Source organism: Aulonocara stuartgranti, assembly GCF_965226115.1.
Source record: "Aulonocara stuartgranti genome assembly, chromosome: 14".
Classification (NCBI taxonomy): domain Eukaryota; kingdom Metazoa; phylum Chordata; class Actinopteri; order Cichliformes; family Cichlidae; genus Aulonocara; species Aulonocara stuartgranti.
The window spans coordinates 31,781,014-31,806,185 of NC_138950.1; the positions used below are offsets into that span (position 1 = coordinate 31,781,014).

At 41.2% G+C, this 25,172-nt stretch overlaps 2 protein-coding genes and 1 pseudogene across 4 annotated transcripts; 2 read left to right on the forward strand and 1 right to left on the reverse strand.

Moving 5' to 3' along the window:
* Window positions 1–1,341: 1,341 nt before the first annotated feature.
* On the forward strand, window positions 1,342–18,710 carry LOC309687473 (TRPM8 channel-associated factor homolog; annotated as a pseudogene). Its single transcript, XR_014280746.1, has 11 exons — window positions 1,342–3,066; window positions 13,202–13,418; window positions 13,587–13,878; window positions 14,134–14,435; window positions 14,539–14,713; window positions 15,074–15,168; window positions 15,712–15,925; window positions 16,373–16,609; window positions 16,947–17,164; window positions 17,417–17,530; window positions 17,831–18,710. The product of XR_014280746.1 is annotated as a TRPM8 channel-associated factor homolog (transcript).
* LOC309687477 (E3 SUMO-protein ligase ZBED1-like) lies at window positions 7,924–11,792 on the forward strand. Its single transcript, XM_082502478.1, has 4 exons — window positions 7,924–8,474; window positions 9,437–10,497; window positions 10,617–10,933; window positions 11,142–11,792. The coding sequence occupies exons 1-4, from the start codon at window positions 8,271–8,273 to the stop codon at window positions 11,495–11,497; spliced, it is 1,938 nt and encodes a 645-aa protein (XP_082358604.1). The 5' UTR covers window positions 7,924–8,270; the 3' UTR covers window positions 11,498–11,792.
* Window positions 18,711–20,529: 1,819 nt separating the features above from the next.
* Window positions 20,530–22,583, reverse strand: LOC309688278 (endonuclease domain-containing 1 protein). 2 transcript variants are annotated; one of them, XM_082503878.1, is made up of 6 exons: window positions 22,423–22,583; window positions 22,157–22,269; window positions 21,947–22,047; window positions 21,637–21,751; window positions 21,327–21,483; window positions 20,530–21,045 (listed from the first exon to the last, which is right to left on the reverse strand). In XM_082503878.1, exons 2-6 carry the CDS (start codon window positions 22,232–22,234, stop codon window positions 20,654–20,656), a joined length of 843 nt encoding a protein of 280 aa, XP_082360004.1. In that variant the 5' UTR covers window positions 22,235–22,269; window positions 22,423–22,583; the 3' UTR covers window positions 20,530–20,653. The 2 variants fall into 2 exon arrangements, with proteins under 2 accessions (XP_082360004.1, XP_082360003.1); XM_082503877.1 differs by lacking the exon at window positions 22,423–22,583 and adding an exon at window positions 22,365–22,418.
* Window positions 22,584–25,172: the final 2,589 nt, after the last annotated feature.

Below are 25,172 nucleotides of genomic sequence, written 5' to 3' on the forward strand. Positions count from 1 at the left end.
TCAAATAGCAAAGAAAAATAACACATCGGTCTGTGATGGATTGTAATTAATGATGTAATATAAAAGAGGTCACCTAAACACATGAGATATCAATGGAAAGCCCAGGATGTCCTGGACTTAGTACATCGGGACTTAGCAGGATAGTTTAAATAAGACAAAAGATATAGACCAAAAACAAATGTCCATTACAGAGGACATAAATGGATAGGTTGGTTCTTAGGAGGATATAACACATCAAAGTTCTCATTACCCATTCTCATATTTACATAACATTTATAATCTTTATAAACATTTGACTCTGTGGCCATAAAAAGAAATGCCTCCTTTCAGTGGTCACTCCCCTTGTATGTTTGTCCTCTGTTTTGCGTATCTCCTGATATAAGCAGCACCTTTCCCTGCTCTGAATTGCATTCTTTCTCCTGTTCAGTCACGTAGAGCTCCTGGTCTTTCATCTCTACAGCCTAATACAACAGAAAGGCATCTTTCAGGTAACACAAAAACCCTAAAGTGTTGTGTTTTTAAGTTGTGTTTGGTTGTAATGAGATCAGTGAAGAACAGCTTTTTATTTTTGCAGAATACATCTTAGCTTTTGATTTTCAAGTAGTCAAAGACTTGCTTTTGTATAAACGTTGACTCCAGTGTTATAAAACTTAATCAGGTTCCTTTTGCCTTACTGAGTAGACAGACATCTCTTATGTGTTAAGGTTGACCTATGTACTCCTTCAGGAGAATGCACCTCAGAATATGGAGGAAGAAACATGTTTATTACATTCACACAGACTCACACACAACAATACACACAACTCTGTTCTTAATTTTGTAACTGTGGAAATAGTTTGGGAAGTATTTTATTTCCAAAGAGAGGCATTTTCAAGGCTATTCATAAATCTTGTGTAAATAACAATAGTGAGGTAAATAACAGTGACGCAGCAGTGACAATCACCTGAGTCTGAAGGGGTACTTGTTTCTGTGAAAATGCTCCAAACCAGTAGGACCCTGTCTCAACTTTCATTGTGTGTTATATTCACAATTGCCACTGTAACCAAATAATAATGGATTGGATTTATATAGTGCTTTTCAAGGCACCCAAAGCGCTTTACAATACCACTATTCATTCACTCTCACATTCATACACTGGTGGAGGCAGCTACAGTTGTAGCCACAGCTGCCCTGGGGCAGACTGACAGAAGCGAGGCTGCCATATCGCGCCATCGGCCCCTCTGGCCAACACCAGTAGGCAAGTAGGGTAAAGTGTCTTGCCCAAGGACACAACGACCAGGACAGAGAGCCCACGGATCGAACCGGCGACCTTCCGGTTACAGATGCGATTTCCAACCCCCTGAGTCGCCCACAAAATTAAACAAAATTAAAGTTAAAAACCAAAATGTCTCTTCCAGCGAACATTAAAAAAAAATCTTCGATGTAATGTTAAGTCTTTTGTGTGATTTGGTGCTTCTCAAATTAATTAATGAATAATTCAAAAAGTAGCGATATTAATGCTAAAAAAAAAACAAAACAAGAAAAGAAAGAAAAATATTTCCTCCAAACAAAGCTTCTAAATTTTAAATGCGCAAATCAGTCCGTGCATGATTACATTGCTCCGCCCATCAAAAAGTCGACTGCGCGATATCGCCTCATTTATTGGAATGACGCATGTCGGTTGAAAACATTTACATATCGGCCAACCATACTGTCTGTCTCACTGCCTTTATCAAGATTTTGGTGGATGAGTGTAATAAAGTTTCTGGCCACACTCTTTACTCCCTCATCTAAAACTGGATGCTGGCCTTACAGAAAGAAGGCAGACACAAGTTGGAATATAATTAAGGACATTTAGACATCTAATGTATTTGGGTATGCAAAATGAGGTACTTTTACTGTTTTCATTGCACATTTGCAGCTTGGTCCAGAAACTGAACTCCTGGTCAGTTACTAGGACCATACTGCCAAATTCACCTGCTTCTTGGAAGATTTTCTTTCCTTCCCTGCTAACCCCGAAGTAGCTGTGACACACTTCCTTTCTTCTTTTTTTCAGTGGAAATACATTTTAAAACAATGATCTTTGCCAATTTGCAGAGAACACGTCATATTCTGATTAAACATTCATTTATGGTCACTTTTTGCACCAGTGGTGATAAAAGGAGCTGTGTCTTATCAGTGGTCCCTCCCCTTGCTTTTTCCTCCTTAGCACATAACCTTGTATAACCAGCTCCATTCTCTGCTTTCATTTTTATTCTTTCTCCTGTCCTGTCACGTAGAGTGTGTTTCTCTTAAACTGTTGGGCCACAGCGTAATACCACAGAAGGAAACTTTCAGCTATTTGGCTGTAATGAGATTAAACCTGATGTGTTAACAACTTCCTCTTTCTGCATCCTAACCTTATTCATCAGTCTACAGAGTGTAAATCCTCTACACTATGTCATCTAACCAATCATTCAAAAACCAACATGAAGAGGCCTACGCCTCCCTGATGAAAGGCCTGAAGGAGCTGGACCTACAGGGACCCTATGTTCCCAGTGACCTGGTCCTGATCGGAGACCATGCCTTTCCTGTAGCAATGAACAGTCGAGGTCAGGTGCTGATGGCTGCCTCTCTGTACGGCAGTGGAAGGATTGTGGTCCTGGGTCATGAGGGCTACTTGACAACCTTTCCTGCTCTGGTAGAAAATGCTGTGACCTGGCTGAGAGGTGATGGATCTGATAACCTCTCAGTAGGGGTGCACAGAAAAGTCAGTGCAGTTGCTGATAACCTCCAAAAACCCAGCTTCCAAGTAGAAGTTGTGGGAGCTTTCAGTGACAGACTGGGAGTTGGTGTTTATGTGACCGATGCCTACAGCGTGGGCTCAGACCCAACAGAGCTGGTGGCGTTTCTGAAAGCTGGAGGAGGGGTGCTGATAGCTGGGCAGGCGTGGCATTGGGCTGCAACTCACCCCAAAGAGAACACACTGCATCAGTTTGATGGGAATAAAGTGGCAGGAGTGGCAGGAATCTACTTCACTGAGCGTTATGGTGAGGCGGAGAACCTGCCCGTCTACCCTCAGATCCCGTCCTCCTGGAAGTCATTAGCGTGAGTATTCTATATAGCTCTGTTTTACTGCACGTTTACAAAAGTTCCACTTTCCATATAATAACTTTAAATTTTGTGTGACCTTTTGAGCTTTTGAAAACAGTTTTTCTCTCATTGAAAGATTCTTCCTAAGGTTAAATTTGGGACTGATACCATTTCTTTATTAGCTAATTTAATTTATATTGGGATCTTCCCCTCCCAGCATTCCTGGATCTTGGATGAGGGGAGGATCATCCACAAAAGTCCATCAAAGGACTTAGTTTGTGTGTGTGTGTGTGTGTGTGTGTGTGCGTGTGTGTGTGTGTGTGTGTGTGTGTGTGTGTGTGTGTGACTCTATCTTTTCAGAAAAGTCAGTTTATGTCATGTTCCTGGGTCGAGCGACCCAGTGTTTGAGTTTTATGTATCTTTTGTATTCATTTGTGCCCTAGTTTAGCTCATCCAGTTTATTTTGAGATTGCTGTTTAGTCCTTTGTTCCTTAGTTGTTTATGTCATCTCCCCCTGTACTAAGTCTCCCTGGTTCATGCGTCATGTCTGCGTGGTTATGTTTAATTCATGTCATGTCTAATCTCCATGTTTCCTGTTTTTTCCTTTGAAAGTCTGTATTCAATGTCAGTGTATTCAGTTTCACTTCTCCTGTCCTGTCGTTTGGTTCATGTGTGTCATGCTGTGCTCCCATGTGTGGCCACTTCCCCTGATCATCCCTCATGTGTATTTAGTCTCTGGCTGTGTCCCAATTCAGGGTCTGTACGCTTGAAGTACGCATTTTAAATGCAGTTAAGTCACCGCCACGCAACGACGGCTGTCCCAACCCAAGTGTACTTCAAATGCATACTCCAAATGCTCCGTCGATTTCCCCAAATATCAAGCATGGTCCGGTGCACGCTTCGTGGTCCCATATATCCCACAATTCATAGCGCGGCGGTGGGTGTGGAGAAATTTGCCTCAAAATACGGCAGAATGGAGCGGTCGGAGAGGTTTTTTTTTTTTTTTCCAAACTTCATTGAAATTATAAAGCGAACAGTCAGTCATTCCAGTTCAGTTTTTACAGTAGACATACAAGGCAAATAAGAGTAACAATATAAGTACAATGAAATAAGAAGGATAAATAAATAAAGGGAAAAAAAAGAAAAAAGACAAAAAGGGGGGGAATGTGACAGACTTCATAACAACTTTGTACTTGAAAGTTGTGACAGCTCATTCGTTAAACATTTCTGAATTAATTTCAATCAATAATAAACCTTTTTTATTGGAAGTTAGAGTAAGAGAGTTTAAGTAATATTCAATTTCAATCAAAAACAAATTAAATGATGGGGTTGAGTTTTGAAATTTACATTTATGTATATGGAATTTCCCTAATAAGATGGAGCGGCCGAAGAGTGAACTGTCAAAAGTACTGAATATGACATCACTTATTTATGTGCGAATGTTTAATAATTAAAGTCAGTCATATATCCACAAACACAACAAGCTGAAAGTCAGTGATATATGTATATGTGTGTATATATATATATGTGTGTGTGTGTGTATATCTATATATATATCTATATATATCTATATCTATATATATATATATATATATATATATATATATATATATAAAAACACCCAGCACGCCCCTGCGGGCAGTTTATCCTTCAAGCTCGGGTCCTCTACCAGAGGCCTGGGAGCTTGAGGGTCCTGCGCAGTATCTTAGCTGTTCCCAGGACTGCGCTCTTCTGGACAGAGATTTCCGATGTTGTTCCCGGGATCTGCTGGAGCCACTCGCCTAGCTTGGGAGTCACCGCACCTAGTGCTCCGATTACCACGGGGACCACCGTTACCTTCACCCTCCACATCCTCTCGAGCTCTTCTCTGAGCCCTTGGTATTTCTCCAGCTTCTCGTGTTCCTTCTTCCTGATATTGCTGTCATTCGGAACCGCTACATCGATCACTACGGCCGTCTTCTTCTGTTTGTCTACCACCACTATGTCCGGTTGGTTAGCCACCACCATTTTGTCCGTCTGTATCTGGAAGTCCCACAGGATCTTAGCTCGGTCATTCTCCACCACCCTTGGGGGCATCTCCCATTTTGACCTCGGGACTTCCAGGTTATACTCGGCACAGATGTTCCTGTACACTATGCCGGCCACTTGGTTATGGCGTTCCATGTATGCCTTGCCTGCTAGCATCTTGCACCCTGCTGTTATGTGCTGGATTGTCTCTGGGGCATCTTTACACAGCCTGCACCTGGGGTCTTGCCTGGTGTGATAGACCCCAGCCTCTATGGATCTTGTGCTCAGAGCTTGTTCTTGTGCTGCCATGATTAGTGCCTCTGTGCTGTCTTTCAGTCCAGCTTTGTCCAGCCACTGGTAGGATTTCTGGATATCAGCCACATCCTCTATCTGCCTGTGGTACATACCATGCAGGGGTCTGTCCTTCCATGATGGTTCCTTGTCTCCCTCCTCTTTCTTGGGTTTCTGCTGCCTGAGGTATTCACTGAGCACTCGGTCAGTTGGGGCCATCTTCCCAATGTATTCTTGGATGTTCGTTGTCTCATCCTGGACTGTGGTGCTGACACTCACCAGTCCCCGGCCCCCTTCCTTCCGCTTAGCGTACAGCCTCAGGGTGCTGGACTTGGGGTGAAACCCTCCATGCATGGTCAGGAGCTTTCTTGTCTTTATGTCAGTGGCTTCTATCTCCTCCTTTGGCCAGCTTATTACCCCAGCAGGGTACCTGATCACGGGCAGGGCGTACGTGTTGATGGCCCGGATCTTGTTCTTACCATTCAGCTGACTCCTCAGGACTTGCCTGACCCTCTGCAGGTACTTGGTGGTTGCAGCTTTTCTAGCGGCCTCTTCATGGTTCCCATTCGCCTGCGGGATCCCCAGGTACTTGTAACTGTCCTCTATGTCTGCAATGTTGCCTTCTGGTAGTTTGATCCCCTCAGTTCTGACTACCTTCCCTCTCTTTGTTACCATCCGACTACACTTCTCCAGTCCGAACGACATTCCAATGTCATTGCTGTATAGCCTGGTAGTGTGGATCAGTGAATCAATGTCTCGTTCACTCTTGGCATACAGCTTGATGTCATCCATGTACAGGAGGTGGCTGACAACTGCTCCGTTCCGTAGTCGGTATCCGTAGCCAGTCTTGTTAATGATCTCACTGAGGGGGTTCAGGCCTATGCAGAACAGCAGTGGGGACAGAGCATCTCCTTGGTAGATCCCGCACTTGATGGTGACTTGTGATATGGGCTTGGAGTTGGCCTCTAGTGTTGTACGCCACATCCCCATTGAGTTCCTGATGAAGGCTCTTAGGGTCCCATTGATCTTGTACAATTCTAGGCATTCCAGTATCCAGCTGTGGGGCATTGAGTCATAGGCCTTCTTGTAATCAATCCAGGCAGTGCACAGGTTGGTCTTGCAGTCTCGGCTGACTGTTCTGTCTACCAGTAGCTGGTGTTTTGCGCCTCTGGTATTCTTGCCAATTCCTTTCTGTGTCCCGCTCATGTATTGACCCATGTGCCTGTTCATCTTAGCCGATATGATGCCTGACAGGAGCTTCCATGTAGTACTGAGGCAGGTTATTGGTCGGTAGTTGGAGGGGACCGGTCCCTTCTTGGGATCCTTGGGGATCAGGACCGTCCGACCTTCGGTTAGCCATTCCGGGTGTCTCTCGTTAACTAGCAGCTGGTTCATTTGTGCTGCCAGACGCTCGTGGAGTGCAGTCAGCTTCTTCAGCCAGTAGGCGTGAACCATGTCGGGCCCTGGTGCTGTCCAACTCTTCATACTGGAGACCCTTTCTTGGATATCTGCCATTGTGATGGTTACTGGACCCTGTTCAGGGAGGTCGCTGTGGTCTGCCCTCAGATCCACTAGCCACTGAGCATTGCCGTTATGGGTTGCGTCCTTCTCCCATATGCTCTTCCAGTATTGCTCCGTCTCCAGCCTTGGTGGTGCTGTTCTCTTATTATTATTGTTCCCTTGCCACTGAGAGTACACCTTTGCTGGTTCTGTGGAGAACAGCTGGTTTATTCTCCTGCCTTCTATCTCTCTGGTGTACCTCCTCAAGCGGCTGGCCAAGGCTGTGAGTCTTTGCTTGGCAGTTTCCAAGGCCTCAGGTATGGACAGCTTGCTGTATTTCTCATGCACCTTCTTTGTCGCACCTTTCTGCAACTCAGTTAGTTGGCTAACCTCCCTCCGTGCTACTTTGATCTTGTCCTCTAGCCTCCTTCTCCATGGAGGGTACTGCCCCTTGTGGCTGTTCAACTTGTAGCCAAGCATCTCACTGATCACTGCTGCCGTATTGTAGATCAGCTTGTTAGTGTCGGTAATCGTGGTTGTAGGTATTGTCCGTAGTGCTGCATTAACATCATCTAGCAGACCTTCTGAGGGTACTTCACGTAATCTTGGTAACCGGCTACGGGGGATCCAGGTTTCAAGCTTGGCCATGATCCTATTTTTCAGGTCAGTTCCTATCGCACTCAACAATCCTTCTCCTATCGCACTTGGGGCTATGTACCCAATCTCGGGTGGGGGTGATGATATCTCCCCCCTGACCTGGCGTCCTGACTCCTCCTTGCCGTAGGATTTGTGTTGTACCTCGTCAATCTCTAGCTGTGAGAGCAGTCCCTTCTTTCGAATGTTGGAACACTGAGCTACTAGTTGTTTCGCCGTCATTGTGGATGTTGGGTATCAAAGAATCCATAGGTCCCTCATCCTATTCATGTAGCCCCTTCCGCCGGGGTTACTTGCGTAGTAGCATTCCTATATACATATATATATATATATATATATATATATATATATATATATATATATATATATATATATATATATATATATATATACAGGGGTGGAAGTAACGAATTACAAATACTCACGTTACTGTAATTAAGTACATTTTTTGGGTACTTGTACTTTTACGAGTAATTTTTCAAGTGTGTAATTTTACTCATACTTGAGTACAACTTACACCATGTAATCTACTTCGCTACTTATAAAATCAAAAGTCACTACTGAGTACGCCCACAATTTGAATTAATATTCAAACCTTTCGTCTGCATTTTTGCAGCCAATAAGGCCGTGCAATCGCAACCGCGCCAATTTAAGACGTAAGCAAAGAATAAACTCCGCTGCAGCAGCAGGCACAGGTGTCTGGAGGTGCTAAATGGTGGAGTATAAACTACTTCATAGACGAAAGATTTGGAGACAAAGAAGCCAAAATGGAGACAGAGGACAACACTGTCAACCATGAAAACGACGTAGAAAAGACGGAGGACGCGTGCCCGTGGCCATACCTGGAGGAATTTTTCGTGTACAGAGGAAGAAAAGGAGACAGCGTCCAGATGCAGTGCAAACTTTGTTTGACCTCTACAGTCATTTCAGCTTACAAGACTTCAGCATCTAATCTAAAAAAACACATTGAGGTAAGAGGTTTTACAACTATACGTGTATGATATTGCTTTCTTATTTTTCATGTGTGTTAAGGTTACTAGTTTGGCTAAGATATTGTCACCGCCATTGGTTAGCCTGATATTAAAATAAGACGGAGCTAGCTAATGTGCGTGTGTGCATGCATAACTGAGCTACAATTCGTAGGAATGTTTTAGCTTATTATTTGGATAACCACCGTCATTACAATAAATTAAACTTGTAGTCATTTAAAACTCACAGGCCTACAATCAGCTGGCCTATTTAAAAAAACAAACAAACAAAAAAACAAACAAACTTGAACACAGTGCTGAGCTGCATCTCAAATTAATCTTCCAGCTCTCAGCTGACATGTACCAGAGCCCGATTGATGGATCAGTTGATCAGTATCATTGGCCTGATATAGGTCTATCATAGTGACATGGCTCTTAATCAGTAGGGTTATATGTTTCCCAATATGATATCTTTTTTTAAAGAACATAATGTGGATTGGTTTTATTTGTTAGCTGTATGGGCAGCATTTTTGTGTATGTGATCCCTTTTCTTAAATTAGATTTGCTAGATACACATATTTTGCTCTCTTAGTATTTTTAGGACCTGACTAATACTGAAAACTTTAGGGTGATACTGATAAAAAGGAGTTAAAAATTTAGATACTGATACATTGGTCGATACTCTTTTTACAGATAGTATACATATTACAGAACTTAGAATGTATACAGAAATTCATGTTTTTTGCAATGATCGTTCAAAATTGGTTTACACTTGTGAATAAATACAGCAATATATCTGCAAATTTTGACCAATTCACCACTCTTTTATACTATGCTCAACAATCAAAGATTAGCTCAAGTCTAGTTGAATAATGTTTTAAAAATGTGTTTTCTTTTAGTGTTAATCACAGTGATGTTATGAAGTAATGTATGAACCTGACGTATGATAATATTTATCTCTACAGAGGAAACATCCATCGAAGACTGAGCAGTACAATATCACTGTGGCATCAACATCTCGACAGCGAAAGACCACAGCCACACCAAACAAGCTCTCAGCAAATACACAAGCCAAGTTACCAGACCTGATGTTGAGAGCTGCAAACAAACATGTTCCACAAGCAACTGTTGACAAGCTTGTCATCAATTTCATATGTGAGGGTCTACAGCCATTTGCAGTGGTAGAACAGCCATCTTTCAAAGAATTGGTTACCACATTACAACCTCAAGCCAAAGTCATCTCCAGACCCACTGTCCGTGCCAGAATCTGTGAAGCTGCTGATCACATGAAGATGACTTTGGTTGCAGCATTGGATAAAGTCAAATTTGTTGCTACCACTACTGATTGTTGGTCAGCTCATCAGAAAAGTTACCTTGGAGTCACATGCCATTGGATAGAGGAAGCGTCCCTGGAAAGAAGATCTGCAGCACTAGCATGCAAAAGATTGAGAGGGTCTCACACATTTGACATGCTTGCTGGTGCGCTTGATGATATCCATTGCCAATACAAGATTAGAGGCAAAGTTGTAAGAACCACAACTGATAGTGGATCCAACTTTGTCAAGGCCTTCCACATGTTTGGGGCACAAAATGATGCAGATGAAGCTGAAGATGAAGCAGACCCAGAAACTATTGACCTGACTGACCATAGGGACTACCATGAGGCAAGTGCAATTCTTGATGAAGACTCTGGTTTGGAGTATCAACTTCCGCCTCATCAGCGATGTGCATGTCACCTGCTAAACCTTGTGGCAACAACTGATGCTGCCCTAGCAGAGAGCATGAATGAAACCTACAAGAGGCTCTCCCGTGCAACCTTTGCAAAATGCCAGGCCATTTGGAACAAAACTGGCCGATCTCATTTGGCTAATGAAGTGGTAGAGGACAAGTGTGAGCTACAGATCATTCGTCCCAATGCAACACGATGGAATTCAACCTACCTTGCCATTGAAAGGATAATACGCATCATTGATGAGAAGGGGGAAGATGCCATCAGGAGCATTTGTGAGGAGTTCAAGGTGAAAATGTGGTTTCAAATTTTGTGAATTTTCCTTAATGGATGGTTAAAAACGTGAGCAGACTCTTAATATTAAATCAGAAGATCCCTATTATAGTCATGGTGGGTTTTGTTGTTGTGTCTTACAGGTTGAGTCCTGCAGAAGTTGCATTCCTAAGGGAGTACTGTACCACCATGAAGCCACTGGTGAAAGCTTCAAACATCCTTCAGTCTGAGTCCACTTCCTTTATGGGATGGCTCCTGCCAGTAATCCAACAACTACTGTCCAAACTTAGCAGGCTGGAGACATCAAGCAAGACATGCGTGCCACTCATCAGAGTCCTGCAAAATGGCCTTCAAAAGCGTTTTGGAGCGATGATGGAGGATCCAGAGTTGGCTGCAGCTGCAGTCCTCTTACCCAAGTTCAAGACTTCCTGGACTGACAGAGCAGATGTAACAGAGGCTGGTAAGGATTCATGTGATCCCATTTTTGTGTATTTTTACATTTGAACACATGCTTAAGTGAGTATTTCACCTAATACATTGTAAGTTATTGATGGTCTGTCCTGAATACTAAACAATCCTTTTTGAGAATTTGCCGATTTTACATTTGTGTTCAGGAATAATCACTGAAATTTAAATAACAAAATTGTGTTATCTACTTGCAATTACAGCCTTGACATACATCAAACAACATCTTGAAACGACAGAGCATGAGAGTGAGGATCAGCAAAGAGAGTCATCTGATGAAGATGAATTCTTCTCCAGACCAATCTCCAGAAGGCTGCAAAGTGCAGTTGAGCTTGATGGTTATCTTGCTTGTGCCACAGACACCATGGAGCTGCTGCACTCCTTCTCAGCCATCAAAAACCTCTCTCTTAAACTAAACACAGCTCTGCCTGCTTCTGCTGCGTGTGAACGACTTTTTAGCTGTGCTGGTCTACTCTTCACTGCCAAACGAAGTCGGATTGCCTCTGTTAATTTAGAAAACCAGCTCTTGCTGAAACTGAACAAAAGGTTCAGAAAGTAAAGTGTGAAAGAAATGCTAAGACTTTAAGACACTTACCTGCCTGTTGTTCAGTGTATGGGGAAAAGTTTAAATGGTTCTACGCATGTTCAGAAACATTTTTGTCATTGTTTTAACAAACAAAATTCCTTCTTTTATATCTACATTTATTTACAAAACAAGTTACCTTTCTATACCTTGTTCATCTGAAAAATGTGCTTTGAACATAAATATTTATACTGGTGAATCGAGTTGAATGCCTGCTATTGACAACAGAATAAAACATCAGTCTGTTAAAAAGTAATTAATACTCTGAGTAGTTTTTGAGAACAGTACTTTGTACTTTTACTCAAGTATTTTTTAACACCAGTACTTTTACTTGTAATTGAGTACAATTTAACCAGTGTAACAGTACTTGCACTTGAGTACAAATTTTGAGTACTCTTTCCACCTCTGTATATATGTATATATATATATATATATATATATATATATATATATATATATATATATATATATATATATATATATATATATATATATATATATATATATATAAGATAAGATAACCCTTATTAGTCCCACACGTGGGAAATTTGTTTTGTCACAGCAGGAAGTGGACAGTGCAAAAGTTATGAGGCAAAAATTAGAATACAATAAGAATAAATACAGTACACAACTGTACAGAATATGTATATATATATATATATAGATAGATAGATAGATATATCATAATAATCTGACAATACTATAATATTGGCCATATTATATTTACATTACCACAGTGAGATGACTTTAGTCTCATGAACAACATTAACTAATTGTTATTTACTAACTAATCTTAAATGACTGTTCAGCACAGAAGTGAAGCCCAACAATCATGTTTTACAGTCCCGTGGTCTCAGCCTCAGATACTCAACTAATCAAAGTGATGTCATGACAAAAATGAATGACCAACAAAACATTTTTCTCCTTCATTTCTGTCAAACAATGCTGTATGTCACGTGTCTCGCGGTTAGTAACATGGTTGCTAGGCAACCTGAACAGCACGACGAAGCGTATACCGTCCCATTTCACAAGCCTCTCACTTCCGCACTTCTCGTACTTATAGTACGCACCGTACGTAGTACGCGTAGTGCGCATACTTCAAGCGTGCAGACCCTGAATTGGGACACAGCCTCTGTGTTTCATACAGTCTGTGTCACGTCGTCTGTGTTCCCACCCTCCATGTCCTCCCGGCCAGTCTGTACATCATCGTCATTTGACCTTAGAACTGAAGAAGCTTCTCGGATGAGAGGTGAAACGTCTTCAAGTAACTTAAAGAAGTCCAGACGCTTTTCTTTGCAAGCTCCTTTGATCATCGTCATGGTTTTCTGAGTCTCCTTAGTTTATCAGTATCTGTTTCCCAGTTTAGTTTAGGTTCAGTTTAGTCACGGTGTTTCTGCTTTGTGTTGAGACCTGTCATCAGCCACAATAAAGGCTCGCTTTCAGTTTAAGTTTACTTCGGTCTACTCTCTTGTGTTCGCACCTGGGTCCACCACACACCCCCCCGCATGGTCTGTCCCCTCAGATCGTGACAGTTTATTTTTACAGAGTTTATATAGTTTTCACAAATAGGTTAATTTACAAACCACTGATTTTTTTTTTATATGAAGAAATGTGTACAATTATTCTTAAATCACTTTAATTCTGCACATGTCACTTTTCTATTCCACTTTTCAAATACAGGACAGGCAGGGATTTCAAGGATGACTTGGGGTTCTTACTCCAGGGGGTTTCAGAATTCAACCTCCCCTCTGAGTATCCGTGTTCTGAGGTTCTAGTCCACAGCCCACTAGCCTTTCCCATCGGGACTACAGAAGATGGACGACCATTCCTGGCAGGAGCCTACTATGGGCGAGGACGAGTCCTTGTGGTTACACATGAAAGATGTCTTGAAGTTGAGGTAGAGTCAACATTAAATGTTAGTCATAAAATTTCAAAGTCAAAATCTTTAGAGGGTTAGGTATTAGACCTCAGGATGATTTAAAGTGAAATGTGTGCTGATTGGACTTGTCTTTGATATATCACCAAATCCATGACTTCCTTTGCTGCTGCTTTCCTTTGATTTTAGAGTATGGCTCCATTTTGGAGAAATGCCATTCACTGGTTGGATGAAGGGCGCAGAGGGGTTGTTGGTGTCATGGTGGATCCTGCACTCAAGGTTCTCAGCAAGTCTGGGCTGAAGTGCGAGAAGACAAACTTCAGGAAAGACCTCAGCGTGTTTGTGTGTACAGCGTATATCACTGAGCATTTGGAGGAAATTCAAAACTTTGTGGCAGAGGGAGGAGGCCTGCTGATTGGAGGACATGCCTGGTGGTGGGCTCATTCAAATGCTGGGAAAAATGTGCTAACGGAATTCTCAGGTATGAAAATGCACCACAAGGGTTTCAAAATATACAGAGTAGAAATACTGGTAGTGTTCTTATTTTCCACCTAATTGTCCATGTGTAAAATGTGTTGTATACATGCAGTGCTGTAACAGACTCATACATTATAAGGTGTGATATGTTGTGATAAGTCAAGGATCAAAAAGGAGTCTTCTCATTAGTGGACAAAAACAAAGTCAAGACATTTCCAACCACATGACTCAAAGTCAAACTGGCTTTACTTTTTTTCAGGGAACAAGATCCTGAACCAAATGGGATTGAGCCTGTTAGGAGAAACAATCCGTGCAGGAACATACAAAGCCTTTGTACCCAGCTGGCCGATTAAAGATACTTACCACTTCCGCCACCTTCTACACCGCTTCGCTGCCCATGTGACTACAGGTGTAGAACTTAGCAAGCATGAGGAGGGATGTCTTAAAAAGCTGGGCAATGACTGTGATGCTTATTTGCGCACAAAGGCACGTGGCTGCTTCTATTACACTCAAGTGTTGGCTGCACTCACTGACATGTTAAAGAGGTCAGGCCTGTCACAGGTGAGTAGAGAAAAAACATTTGAACAGCACGGACTAGTGCACTGATCATTATATGGCAGCTGTTAACCACTAAGATGTTACACTAATATGTTCTTCTTTCAAGGTGAGTGACAGCTGCCCTGCAAAGACGCCAAAAGACCATCTACTCCTCAGTTTGGGATCACCTGTATACGAGTTTTGCCTAAATCCTGAGGCCCTCCTGCCCTACCTCATCAAGGATAGGCCACTGATGCCAGACGTCTATAACCACAGGCTCAAGATCGATGTTACCACAACAGGTCAGATTTCATGTTTGTGGACAAATGTGTCAATTGTGAATATGTCACAACCAGTGTGCAAGCCACACTTAAACACAAAACTTAGTGGGTCAGATTCAGTGAGTTTATTTACAGTCCAAGTGATTTGATAACTGCTTACAAAATCTTCAAGCAAGAGAAAATCCACAGTTTCTATCTACTAAGTCTGTAGGAACTCGTAGTGTTCACTAGTCAAATCCCTAACTTCCGATCCCACATGACACAGAAACGGATTCTCCCCCACAAATTTCTCTCTCTCAGAGATAGACGCCCAGTGACACCTTTTTTTTCAAATTTGTGTGTGTGTGTGTGTGTGTGTGTGTGTGTGTGTGTGTGTGTTAGATGGGGAAGAGTGGATCAGCACTGGTCTCTACCTCTCTCCTTGTATGAGTACCTACATGGTGATGCCAACTGAGATTATCAACAAGGAGTGGAAGGTGAAACCTACAAAATTGTATAATTTAAAGGTCTTTCTCCTTCTGATGACACTACATGTTCATGAAAACCTCAAGTGAGGTTTGCATGACTCCTTTTTACCCTTTGTAACTGTAACAAGGTCCATTTGTAGTTGCAGCCATTTCAAAGATTGATGTAACGACCATGACATCACCCACAGGTGAAGCTCTGTTTTGAAGCTTTTGGGAGTGTTGAGTTATGCTGTGTTGTGCTGCGTGGCGTGCCGCAACAGCCCCTTAGGTTCTGCCTGTTTGCAGCAAAGGTTCATTCAATCTAAAGGACCAGCCCCACTTGATTTTTTTCTGTCATTTAACAGCTCAAACCATCCCTGAAATCTCTTACTTGATTGGACGATATTGACACAGGAAACTAATAGCACACCACAAGAAAGAAAATGTAATCATGACAACTGCTTTGTAAATCATTCCTGAATGCACTCTGTATTCAGGAATGGGGCTGTTTGCAAAGGCGATGGGTGTTGTAATTTGACACTAAATCCAATAGATTTTCCATTTTATCTACAGATTCAGATAGGCTGTCAAACTGATGACCTACATGACAAGGATGAGCTGAAGAGACCACCACGTGTTCATGAGCGATTTCCTGTTACATCAGAGATGATGCATGTGTCCAACCTGTGGGGGGGGCTCATCTACCTGGTGGCCCCACCCAACACACAAGTGAAGGGGTTGGAGATCATAGTGCAGAAAGCTGTAACTGTTCCATATTACAAGTCTGGTAAGTCTGTGGTTTATAACAGTGCTGTGTACTTTATGTCCATGGAGTTAATGGAAGATATCTGATAAGTCTTAATCTTATTCACTTGGATCACCTTCATTCTGATCCCAAGTGTTTTCAATGGACGATGCAGGTGAAACAATTTCAGTTCAACATGTTGAAAGTTAAGTAAAGAAAAGTAAACAAAAATCTAGTTAACAGCTTAACCCTCTCGTCTAAAACAGTGTACAAGGTTTGCTTAATTCTTATTATTCAAAGCCTTCAGCTTTACACAAAAGCCTGTTTTAAAACTTTAAAGGCTGTTTGAAGGGTGTAATCAAATGCATATGTGACGCTGAAAAATTACAGAAATACAAAATACAGATACTATAGAAAATGTTTATATTTTTTAAAATGCAGTAATTCAAAGCATTTTAATAGATCTGCTCCTCTCTTTGTTCTTTTCAGGTGCAACAACTGCAGCTGAATGGTTAAAGCTGCGCACGGCTCCTGGGCCCTGGACAGAGTTGGAGTTTGAAAACATCGTCCTCACCGTACCATCACATGTTGTTCGGGGTCTGGAGCACCCCGAGGAGGTGGCTGCTCTCTGGGATGAAATCATGAGGGCCATTGCGGATCTGGCTGCCAAATCACACAAATTTCCCCACAAGGAGCGCTTTGTGACAGATGTGCAGATTTCTGCTGGTAAGTGCACTTTGACTCCCAAGGACATGAAACTAGTCCCAACTCACTGTGGATGACAAACAATTTAACTAAAACATCATGTTCATGCTCAGTGTGATACATTTTTATATTTGTTTTTGACTCTGTTGATGAGAGGATGCAAAGATTTCTAGAAAACAAAATATATATACAAAGAAAGGATGAGGAATATCAACTAAAGTAGAGACTACTGGATTACTCACATACAACAAGATCAAGATGATCTGGCAAAGGGTGGGATTTGGGAACTGACATGTGTCAATTCTGGTAGGTGAAAGAGGCAGGAAAACAAAATGTCATGTATTTTTCTTCTGTTAAGGCTGGATGCATTCAGGTTATCCCATCATGGCACACCATGCCTCAGCTGCTGAAGTAGTTGATGTTAAAAAAGGTAAACAACTGTGGGGCCCCATCCATGAACTTGGACACAACCAATAGAGAAGCTGCTGGGAGTTCCGACCACACACCACAGAGTGTACATGCAACCTGTGGTCAGTGTATGTGAATGAAGAGGTGCTGGGCATCAACAGAGCACAGGTAGAGCAAATCAAGTGTTTTTGACAGTCTCATTTGTTTTATATTAGTCAACATCAAGAAAACTCTTTTTGTATCCTATCACAGCACATCACATACCTTTTTCGCTGTGATCACATGATTTCATAACTACATAACATAAATAGATTTAAAACTCTTCTTTGTTTTACATCAATCATCATCAGAAAACTCATGACTGAGTTTGCTGTGATCACATGATTTAGCAACTATCTCATTCCATGTTCTTTCGTGCAGGCTCATGGTGATTTGACTTTAGCTAAACGAAAGAGTCGAGTAGAGGAGTACATCAAGGGAGGAAGGAAACTCAGTGACTGGAGTGTGTGGGTTGCCCTGGAAACATATCTGCAGGTGAGAAATTATAGAGAAATTTTGCTTGATCCATAGTAAAGAAAACACTTGATATGAATACAGAGGTGGGTAGTAACTAGTTACATTTACTTGAGCAAGTTTTTGAAAAAACTTTGCTTTTAAAGTATACTCGACCCACCTCTGTATGAATAAGACTGAAAGTCCATATAGACTTGCAGACTTATAGTGAAGCTAACATTAAATGGTAACAGGTTCTGATGCTTTGGTCAAGAGATTATTGCTCCTAACATAAAAGACAGCTAATAGTTTGGCTTGTTGTTATAATTACCTTCTCTGTAGCTCCAGGAAAAGTTTGGCTGGGATGCCTTTAAGAAGGTTTTTGCTGCGTACCACCACATGAGAGACTTTCCTGATGACAATGACACAAAGATGAACCTGTATGCTGAGACTTTCTCGCAGACTGTGGGGATGAACCTGACCGGCTTCTTCAAGGCCTGGGGCTGGCCCATCAAAACAGCCACTGAGAGGAAACTGTCCCAGCTGCCTTATTGGAATGATCACCCCATGACCCAGTACAGATGAACTAAACACGACTGCGGAATAAAGAAATGTAACGAGTGAAACTTTAGTTCATTAAACGCTTTATATTAATCTTTTTATAACATTTATTGCATGCAGAGGAACGTTGCAGCTTTTTTCACAGTATTTGCACTGATCATTTGCTCCAAATTAGTACCCCTCCAATTTAACTAGATTTCTTTGAGTAAACTTGGACATTAACATGTCCTCTGTGCTTATTTTTATATCTGGGATTGTAAGAGAGGAGGGGAAGAACTGTAAGTTGGGTTGCAGTGTAGAGGAGCTAAATATTATTATTGCTGTTCCTCAAAGTGAAGATCTGTTGCCATAATGTCAAAACGGCTTAGCTCTGTGAATTATAAAAAGGTAATTATTTAGCATACACACAGATTGCAGCTGGATTGTGAGCTGTGGTTATGCTGTTGCTTTTTGGTTTAATCAGTAATCATGTTTTTAATGCAGCAAGTAGCATTTCAGTGAGTCTGTAAAATTCTGTAACCCATAATTATCACTCTGTAATAACCATGTAATGCTTTCACTGAACTTTGAACTTGTCAATCGCTATGGGACAACCTGGACTAATTTTTTTGCCTCTAAATTGAGAACTGATGCACACAATAAACAATAGTTGTATAATTAAGTCTGTCGTTTTTTTTTTGTTTGTTTGTTTTTTACTATATACACCTTCCTGCAACACAGGCTGTTTGTTTTTACTTTTCAGACATAATTATGATGAAGAAGCCATCATTCACAGCCTTGCTCCCAGTACTTACTACTTTGCGTTTATTTCCTCTCACGCCCACGTCAACGTACTCTTGCCTTCCTTCGACATTGCTAGGTTGTGGATATGATAGAGTCGCAACATATGCTCATTAATCAACTATCTAAATTGCCACATTCTTGTCTTAGCAGGATCAATTTCTTTGCAAAACTACTCACTGGTGCCCGATGCTCAACCTCAAATGAAACAACTGCAGTTCAGATTTTCAGTATGTTAATTACGGTTGAACAAAAATGTTGCATAACAAACACAATCCTTTCATTTCATGGGGTGAAAAGTAATTGGACAAATTAAAGAACTGAAAATAAAATGTTCATTTCTAATACTTGGTTGAAAATGCTTTGCTGGTAATAACAGCCCGAAGTCTTGAGCTCATGGACATCACCAGATGCTGGGTTTCCTCCTTTTTAATGCTCTGTAAGGCCTTTATGCAGTGGCCTTGATTTATCAAACTCCTGACTTCCTTTGACTGCATGTTTTTGTCATTGTCCATCTATATAGTAAAACAACACCCAATCAATTTGACTTTTTTCCTAAACTGTGCTGGCTTTTCTTGGCAACTTAAGGATGGCTTGTTTTTCTGCATGGAGAGCTCTTTGGATTGCATTTTCTCTGGTCACAGTGAACTCTTCCAAATGCAAGCACCACATCTCAAATCAGCTACAGGACTTTTGTCTGCTTAACTGATAATGACATAATGAAGGAACTGCCCACACCTGCATTTGAGTCAATTGTTCAACTACTACTGTTCCCTTCAAAAATAGGGCGGCACATGTTAAGGAGCTAAAACTCTTAAACCCTTCACCCAATCTGAATGTGGACGCTGAGAGTCTGTATATTATGTCCATTATATAACTATAATTGGCATATGTTGCAGTGAACAGGTAATAAAAAAAACTTGTGTCAGTGTCGAAAAATATATGTACCTAACAGTATGTATGAGGGTCATCCCTGACCTGACCTGAAGTATTTCAGCTGTGCAAGAAACTCAGTATTGGAACATGTGGGTGGCCCCAAAGACACATGAAGCCCAGTGAGCTGGGACTCGTGGATCCTCCAGGCATTCTGGTTCAGCTTGGGATTCTGAGGAACCACATTCATCTGGGTGGCGTTGAGGCTAGGGACTGCAGGTAAGAAGTAAAAGAGGGACAAGTTTCTCAGTCCAAATAAAAGGTGAGAGTCTAGATGAGTCTAGAAGTGGCTTAGTCAGTCCTTCAAATATTGTAGAAAATTATTAAATACAAGCATGTCTAGAAAAAAACGTTGAAACATAATGCTGTAGTTCCGAGAGCTGTATTTACGTATGGTAAAGCTGAAGAAGCATTTTAAATGTCTTTAAATAAAAAATGTTAAGCTTTGCCTGGCCTTTCTCATAATGGTAGTCAATGTAAACTTTACCTTGCAAGTCTAAGCTGTAGGTTTATATGTAACATTTTATTATGTCAGCTTAAAGTGTAGCTAATATAACACCTCCTGAGAGTCAGTTTAATCACCAATTTCCAGCTTATTCACTGTATGACAGCATTTACAGTTTAATTACAGGTTTAAGACTCCTGTTGTTGCTCTGTCTTTATCACAGGCCCTCGATTAAGTCGAGTGTGTACATTGAATACAGTACTGTAGACTGCACAACCTTCTCTCCTTCCTTTGCGACACAGTTACTAATAAATAACCACATTATCCTTGTGCTTCTCATTTTTATTCATTTATTTAATATTTAATAGTAAGGATTCATTGGTTTAAAAGCTGTAAAACAACAATGTACAATTAAAAGATCCTTAAATTTACTGCCATCATTGCTTTTATGCTCTGCAATTGTTGTAAAACAACTCTCCCACTGGCTGTGCCGTGAACTGCTGCAAGAATGTTTCCAGTTTATCCAGAGAGAGCTGCTCCACCAAGTTGTCCTCTGTGTTTCTTGCTCTGGCAGCGCCGCTCTGAATGGGTCTGTCGTTGTTGTCCACACAGCAGTAGGCATTCCACAGGTAGTCTGGGATGTTGACACGCTTAACATTGTTTTTAACAATCCAGCTGTCTGCAGAAGGAATGGCACCGACCAGCACGTACGCCTTAGGGCACTTCTCCAGAAAAAGCTCAGTAAGCTGGGACTCGTGGATCCTCCAGGCATTCTGGTTCAGCTTGGGGTTCTGAGGAACCACATTAGTCAGGGTAAAAGTGGCGTTGCGACTAGGGACTGCAGGAGAGAAGGAGAAGAAGGACAAGCTTAAAGTCTCTCTGTCCAAAGAAAAGGTGAGAGCCACGATGAGTCAAGAAGTGGGTTAGTCATTTTCATTCAGCAATTAAAATATTCTAGAAAATTATAAATTTCAAGCATGTTTAGCAGAAAACATTGAAACATAAGGCTGGAGATGCTGCTCGTTAGTTAAGTCTATCTATCCTCAGCTGCTGCAGTCAAAAACAATTCCCCAGTCCTGTACTGCCATCTACTGTCTACCCTCCTGAAAAACATACAACCTGGATGGTGTCCATTGGGGTTGAGGTGACCACGGTCAAAGCCTGAATTTGTGTAGTCCTCATTCAGAGCTTGTCTCTCTCCAAGGTAGACACCAGGGTGATCCTGCCCCAGCCAGTATCCATCTTTCATCTCTCCCTGCCAAGACCGATCTACCAGCTAAGATGCATGGAAACAAGATAGCAAATAATTAATTCCTTACGATCTAAAAATGTCTAAAAGAACAGAAAATGTAAATTTTATGACTCTATATTCTTCATACTTTCTCTCTGACATAAATATATATGCAAAATAAGCTCGTGTGGAACAAACCTGTGGCTCTACAAACCACCTGTTCTCCCTGCCACCTCCATTACTGGGCTGGAATTGATAGGCAGAGTAGACAGCAATGCGATGGATGGTGTCATACAGTGTGGCAAAGTGATACCTGATGGTGCAAATATTAGCAATAGATCAGAAGTGCTACTATGATAAATAAAGAACAAAGAAAGTTTTCGTTCTAAAAGTGATAAGCAGCAGTTGGATTTTCAAAGATACCATAGAAAAACAGTATTCTGAGTACACATTACAATGCTGTGTATGCTGATTCAGTTTTAAAGTATTCTTTCTGCCGGTTTACTACCTGTTGACAAAGCGCTGACAGAGGCGGGCAGCACCAGGTGTGGATGCTCCCAACTCAGGCACCTTTTCTTTGTAAAAGTACTTCATGCATTCTGGTGCATCCTGGGGCAAAATGATAAAATACATAATAATTAATAGTAACAGAAGTGAAGCTATTTGATAAGACACATATTTAATTATTCTGATAATCTGGAATAAGAAACCAACAAACCTCAAAACGTTCCACAACATCTGCGTGGACAAAACAGAGGAGCGGGAGAAGAGCACACAACGTTATGAATGTTTGCATTCTGGATCAGAAGTGTGGTGTCTGAGATTATTGACCTGAATAAAACACAAAGCAATAACACTTTTGTTAACAAGGCGCTACGTTACAAAGTATATGCTGCCGTGTATGTATAGCTCAGGCCATCACGTACTAATAAGCTAATTGCTGCTTTGGACCATCTGTGTTGATATTTGTGTGTTTCCACTCACCTGCTGGTGCACCTGTCTGCTGCCACAGTTCACCCTGAAGAAACTGGCTTTTATATGTGACTTCTCACCACTCCCTTTCACTCTGTTTGTCCAGTTTTATCTGAGCACATGATATTTGTGTGGAATGAACCAGAATCTGCTTACCAAAGAGCGGGTGCGGCTGACTAGATGATGTAGAAAATGGTAAAATTAGCACTATGATAGTGAGAGTGTGAGTAAATCTTAGTCACTTGCTTGAGTACAAATGAGTACAGCGTTCTGTTTAAAAACAAAAGAAAGAAAGAAAGAAAGAAAGAAAGAAAGAAAGAAAGAAAGAAAGAAAGAAAGAAAGAATATATCAGCAGTAATATAGTATTCCAAAATATGTTTTATGCTCTAAATATATTCTGACAAAATGACATTTTGATTAGAAAACTTTTACCTCAAAGTATTCAAAACAAACACTTACTGTTTCTGGTGTTAAACCCTGCTGTGCATTTGATTTCTTGCCTAATACTCTATGAAATCAAGAATCACATCCAGTAAATATTTTAGCTACTGTCTGATTCCTTGGAAACAAGAACATTTCACTGCATGTCATTCAGAAAGTTGCATGTTTTTAATGATTGGTAGGCGAGATACTGTTTCCCTACTAATAGGCTCATACAACATAAAACACTCTTACTTCCAATGCAGTTATTTGCACTCCAGATCACCTCCTGGAATATTACTAGCATGCGGTTTTGACAGATTTACTTACACTCTCCAACAATCAGTTCTTGGTTGGGCAGCACAGTGCTATCTGTTCATATGCTGATTTTCCCACGATTACAACAGGAGCTACAGTTAAACCTCACATATGGACTCTTCACAGATATCCAATATATTTAGTTCAGCTGATTAATCTAACAACTTGTTTGCATTTTGACTTGTTCCATTTACTCAAATAGGCCAAGAGGTCATCACAGAAAGTTAATGCTGTTCATCTGGAAGCAGCGCTTCCAGAGGTGTGAGAGAAACATTTCATCACCAATCAAAGTGACTTCTTCGGACAGCTGAAACAAAAACTAGCATAATTTCCTAACAATGAGCCATAAACTCAGCTTCATGATCATTAATATGTAAACTGTCTTGACCATTGATTAAAGGCCATGATTACAGTTCAGAGAGTTGGGGAATAGATGCAATCAAAGTATTGTAAGCTTGTGAAAGATGGACTCTTAGGCCAGATTCTTGGTTCCAAAACGGTTGTTCCCTTTGCACATAAATGGCATCTATAGCCTCTTTTCCACATTACCTACTTGGGTTGGCTCAATTCAAGACAACTCTACTCTAGTCAGTTTCAGTTGTTTTCCATTACAATTGATCCATTACAACCAACTCAGTTCACTGAAGTAGGTGCTAAAAAAAATAGGTGGTACCAGGTACTATCCAGAGATGAGCAGTAATACTCTTTAATTACTAATTGCTTTTTTCAAGTAACAAGTAAAGTAAGGGATTACTATTGCAAAAAAGTAATTAGATTACTATTACTTTCTCGTGAGATCGCTGCTTTACTGAGTTACAAAACCGTGATTTTTGTCTCATGACAATGAAATACGAGCATGCGATGTCTGTGGCAGCAACACGTGTGTAGATCAAAAATGTATAATAGGGATTAGATTAGATTAGATTAGATTAGATTAGATTAGTTGAAACTTTATTAATCCCTCGGGTGGGTTCCTCCAGGAAATTCGGTTTTCACAGCACGGACAGAAGTTACAGAATGTGAGCAGAAATATACCATATATACACATATATAAATACAGAGTATACAAAAGGGATAAATAGAATAAATAGGAATACAAGGGAATTGCACATTTCAAGTATGTGAGTCTATTGCACCGTTGGATATTAACAAAAAGTATTGCACAGTGAAGAGGCACTACAGCTTAGTTGTTCCCCACTCCTTTGTCCTCCTGTCTCTCCTCCCTCTCCCCTCCAGAGGGGAGTTAAACAGTTTGATGGCATGTGGGACAAAGGCGTTTTTAAGTCTGTTGGTTCTTGACTTTGGGAGAAGCAACCTGTCACTGAACAGACTCCTCTGGTTGTTTATGGCCGTGTGCAGAAGATGCCCAGCATTGTTCATAATGTCCAGCATTTTCTTTAGTGTCCTTTTCTCTGCCACTGTCACCAGAGTGTCCAGCTTCATGCCGACCACAGAGCTAGCCTTCCTGATCAGTTTTTCCAGCCTGGATGAGTCCTTCTTTGCTGTGCTGCTCCCCCAGCACACCACAGCATAGAACAGGACTCCAGCAACCACCGACTGGTAAAACATCCTCAGGAGCTTCCTGCAGATGTTAAAAGACCTCAGCCTCCTGAGGAAGTACAGTCTGCTTTGGCCTTTTTTATACAGGTGCTGAGTGTTGCATTACCAGTCCAGTTTGTTGTCCACCCACAGCCCAAGGTACTTGTATGTGTTGACCATCTCCGGCTCCTCTCCTCTATCTGAATTGGCAGTATACCTGCTCTGGACATCCCGAAGTCCACAACTAGTTCCAGGTGGTTTGTGTGACTCCATGTGACAAAGTTCATCACCAGACTCCTGTATCCCTCTTCCTGATCATCCAAGATACACCCCATAATGACCGTGTCGTCTGCAAACTTCTGAATTCAATTCAATTCAATTTTATTTATACAGCGCCAAATCACAACAAAAGTCGCCTCAAGGCGCTTTATATTGTACAGTATATCCTATAACAATAGATACAGAGAAAAACCCAACAATCATA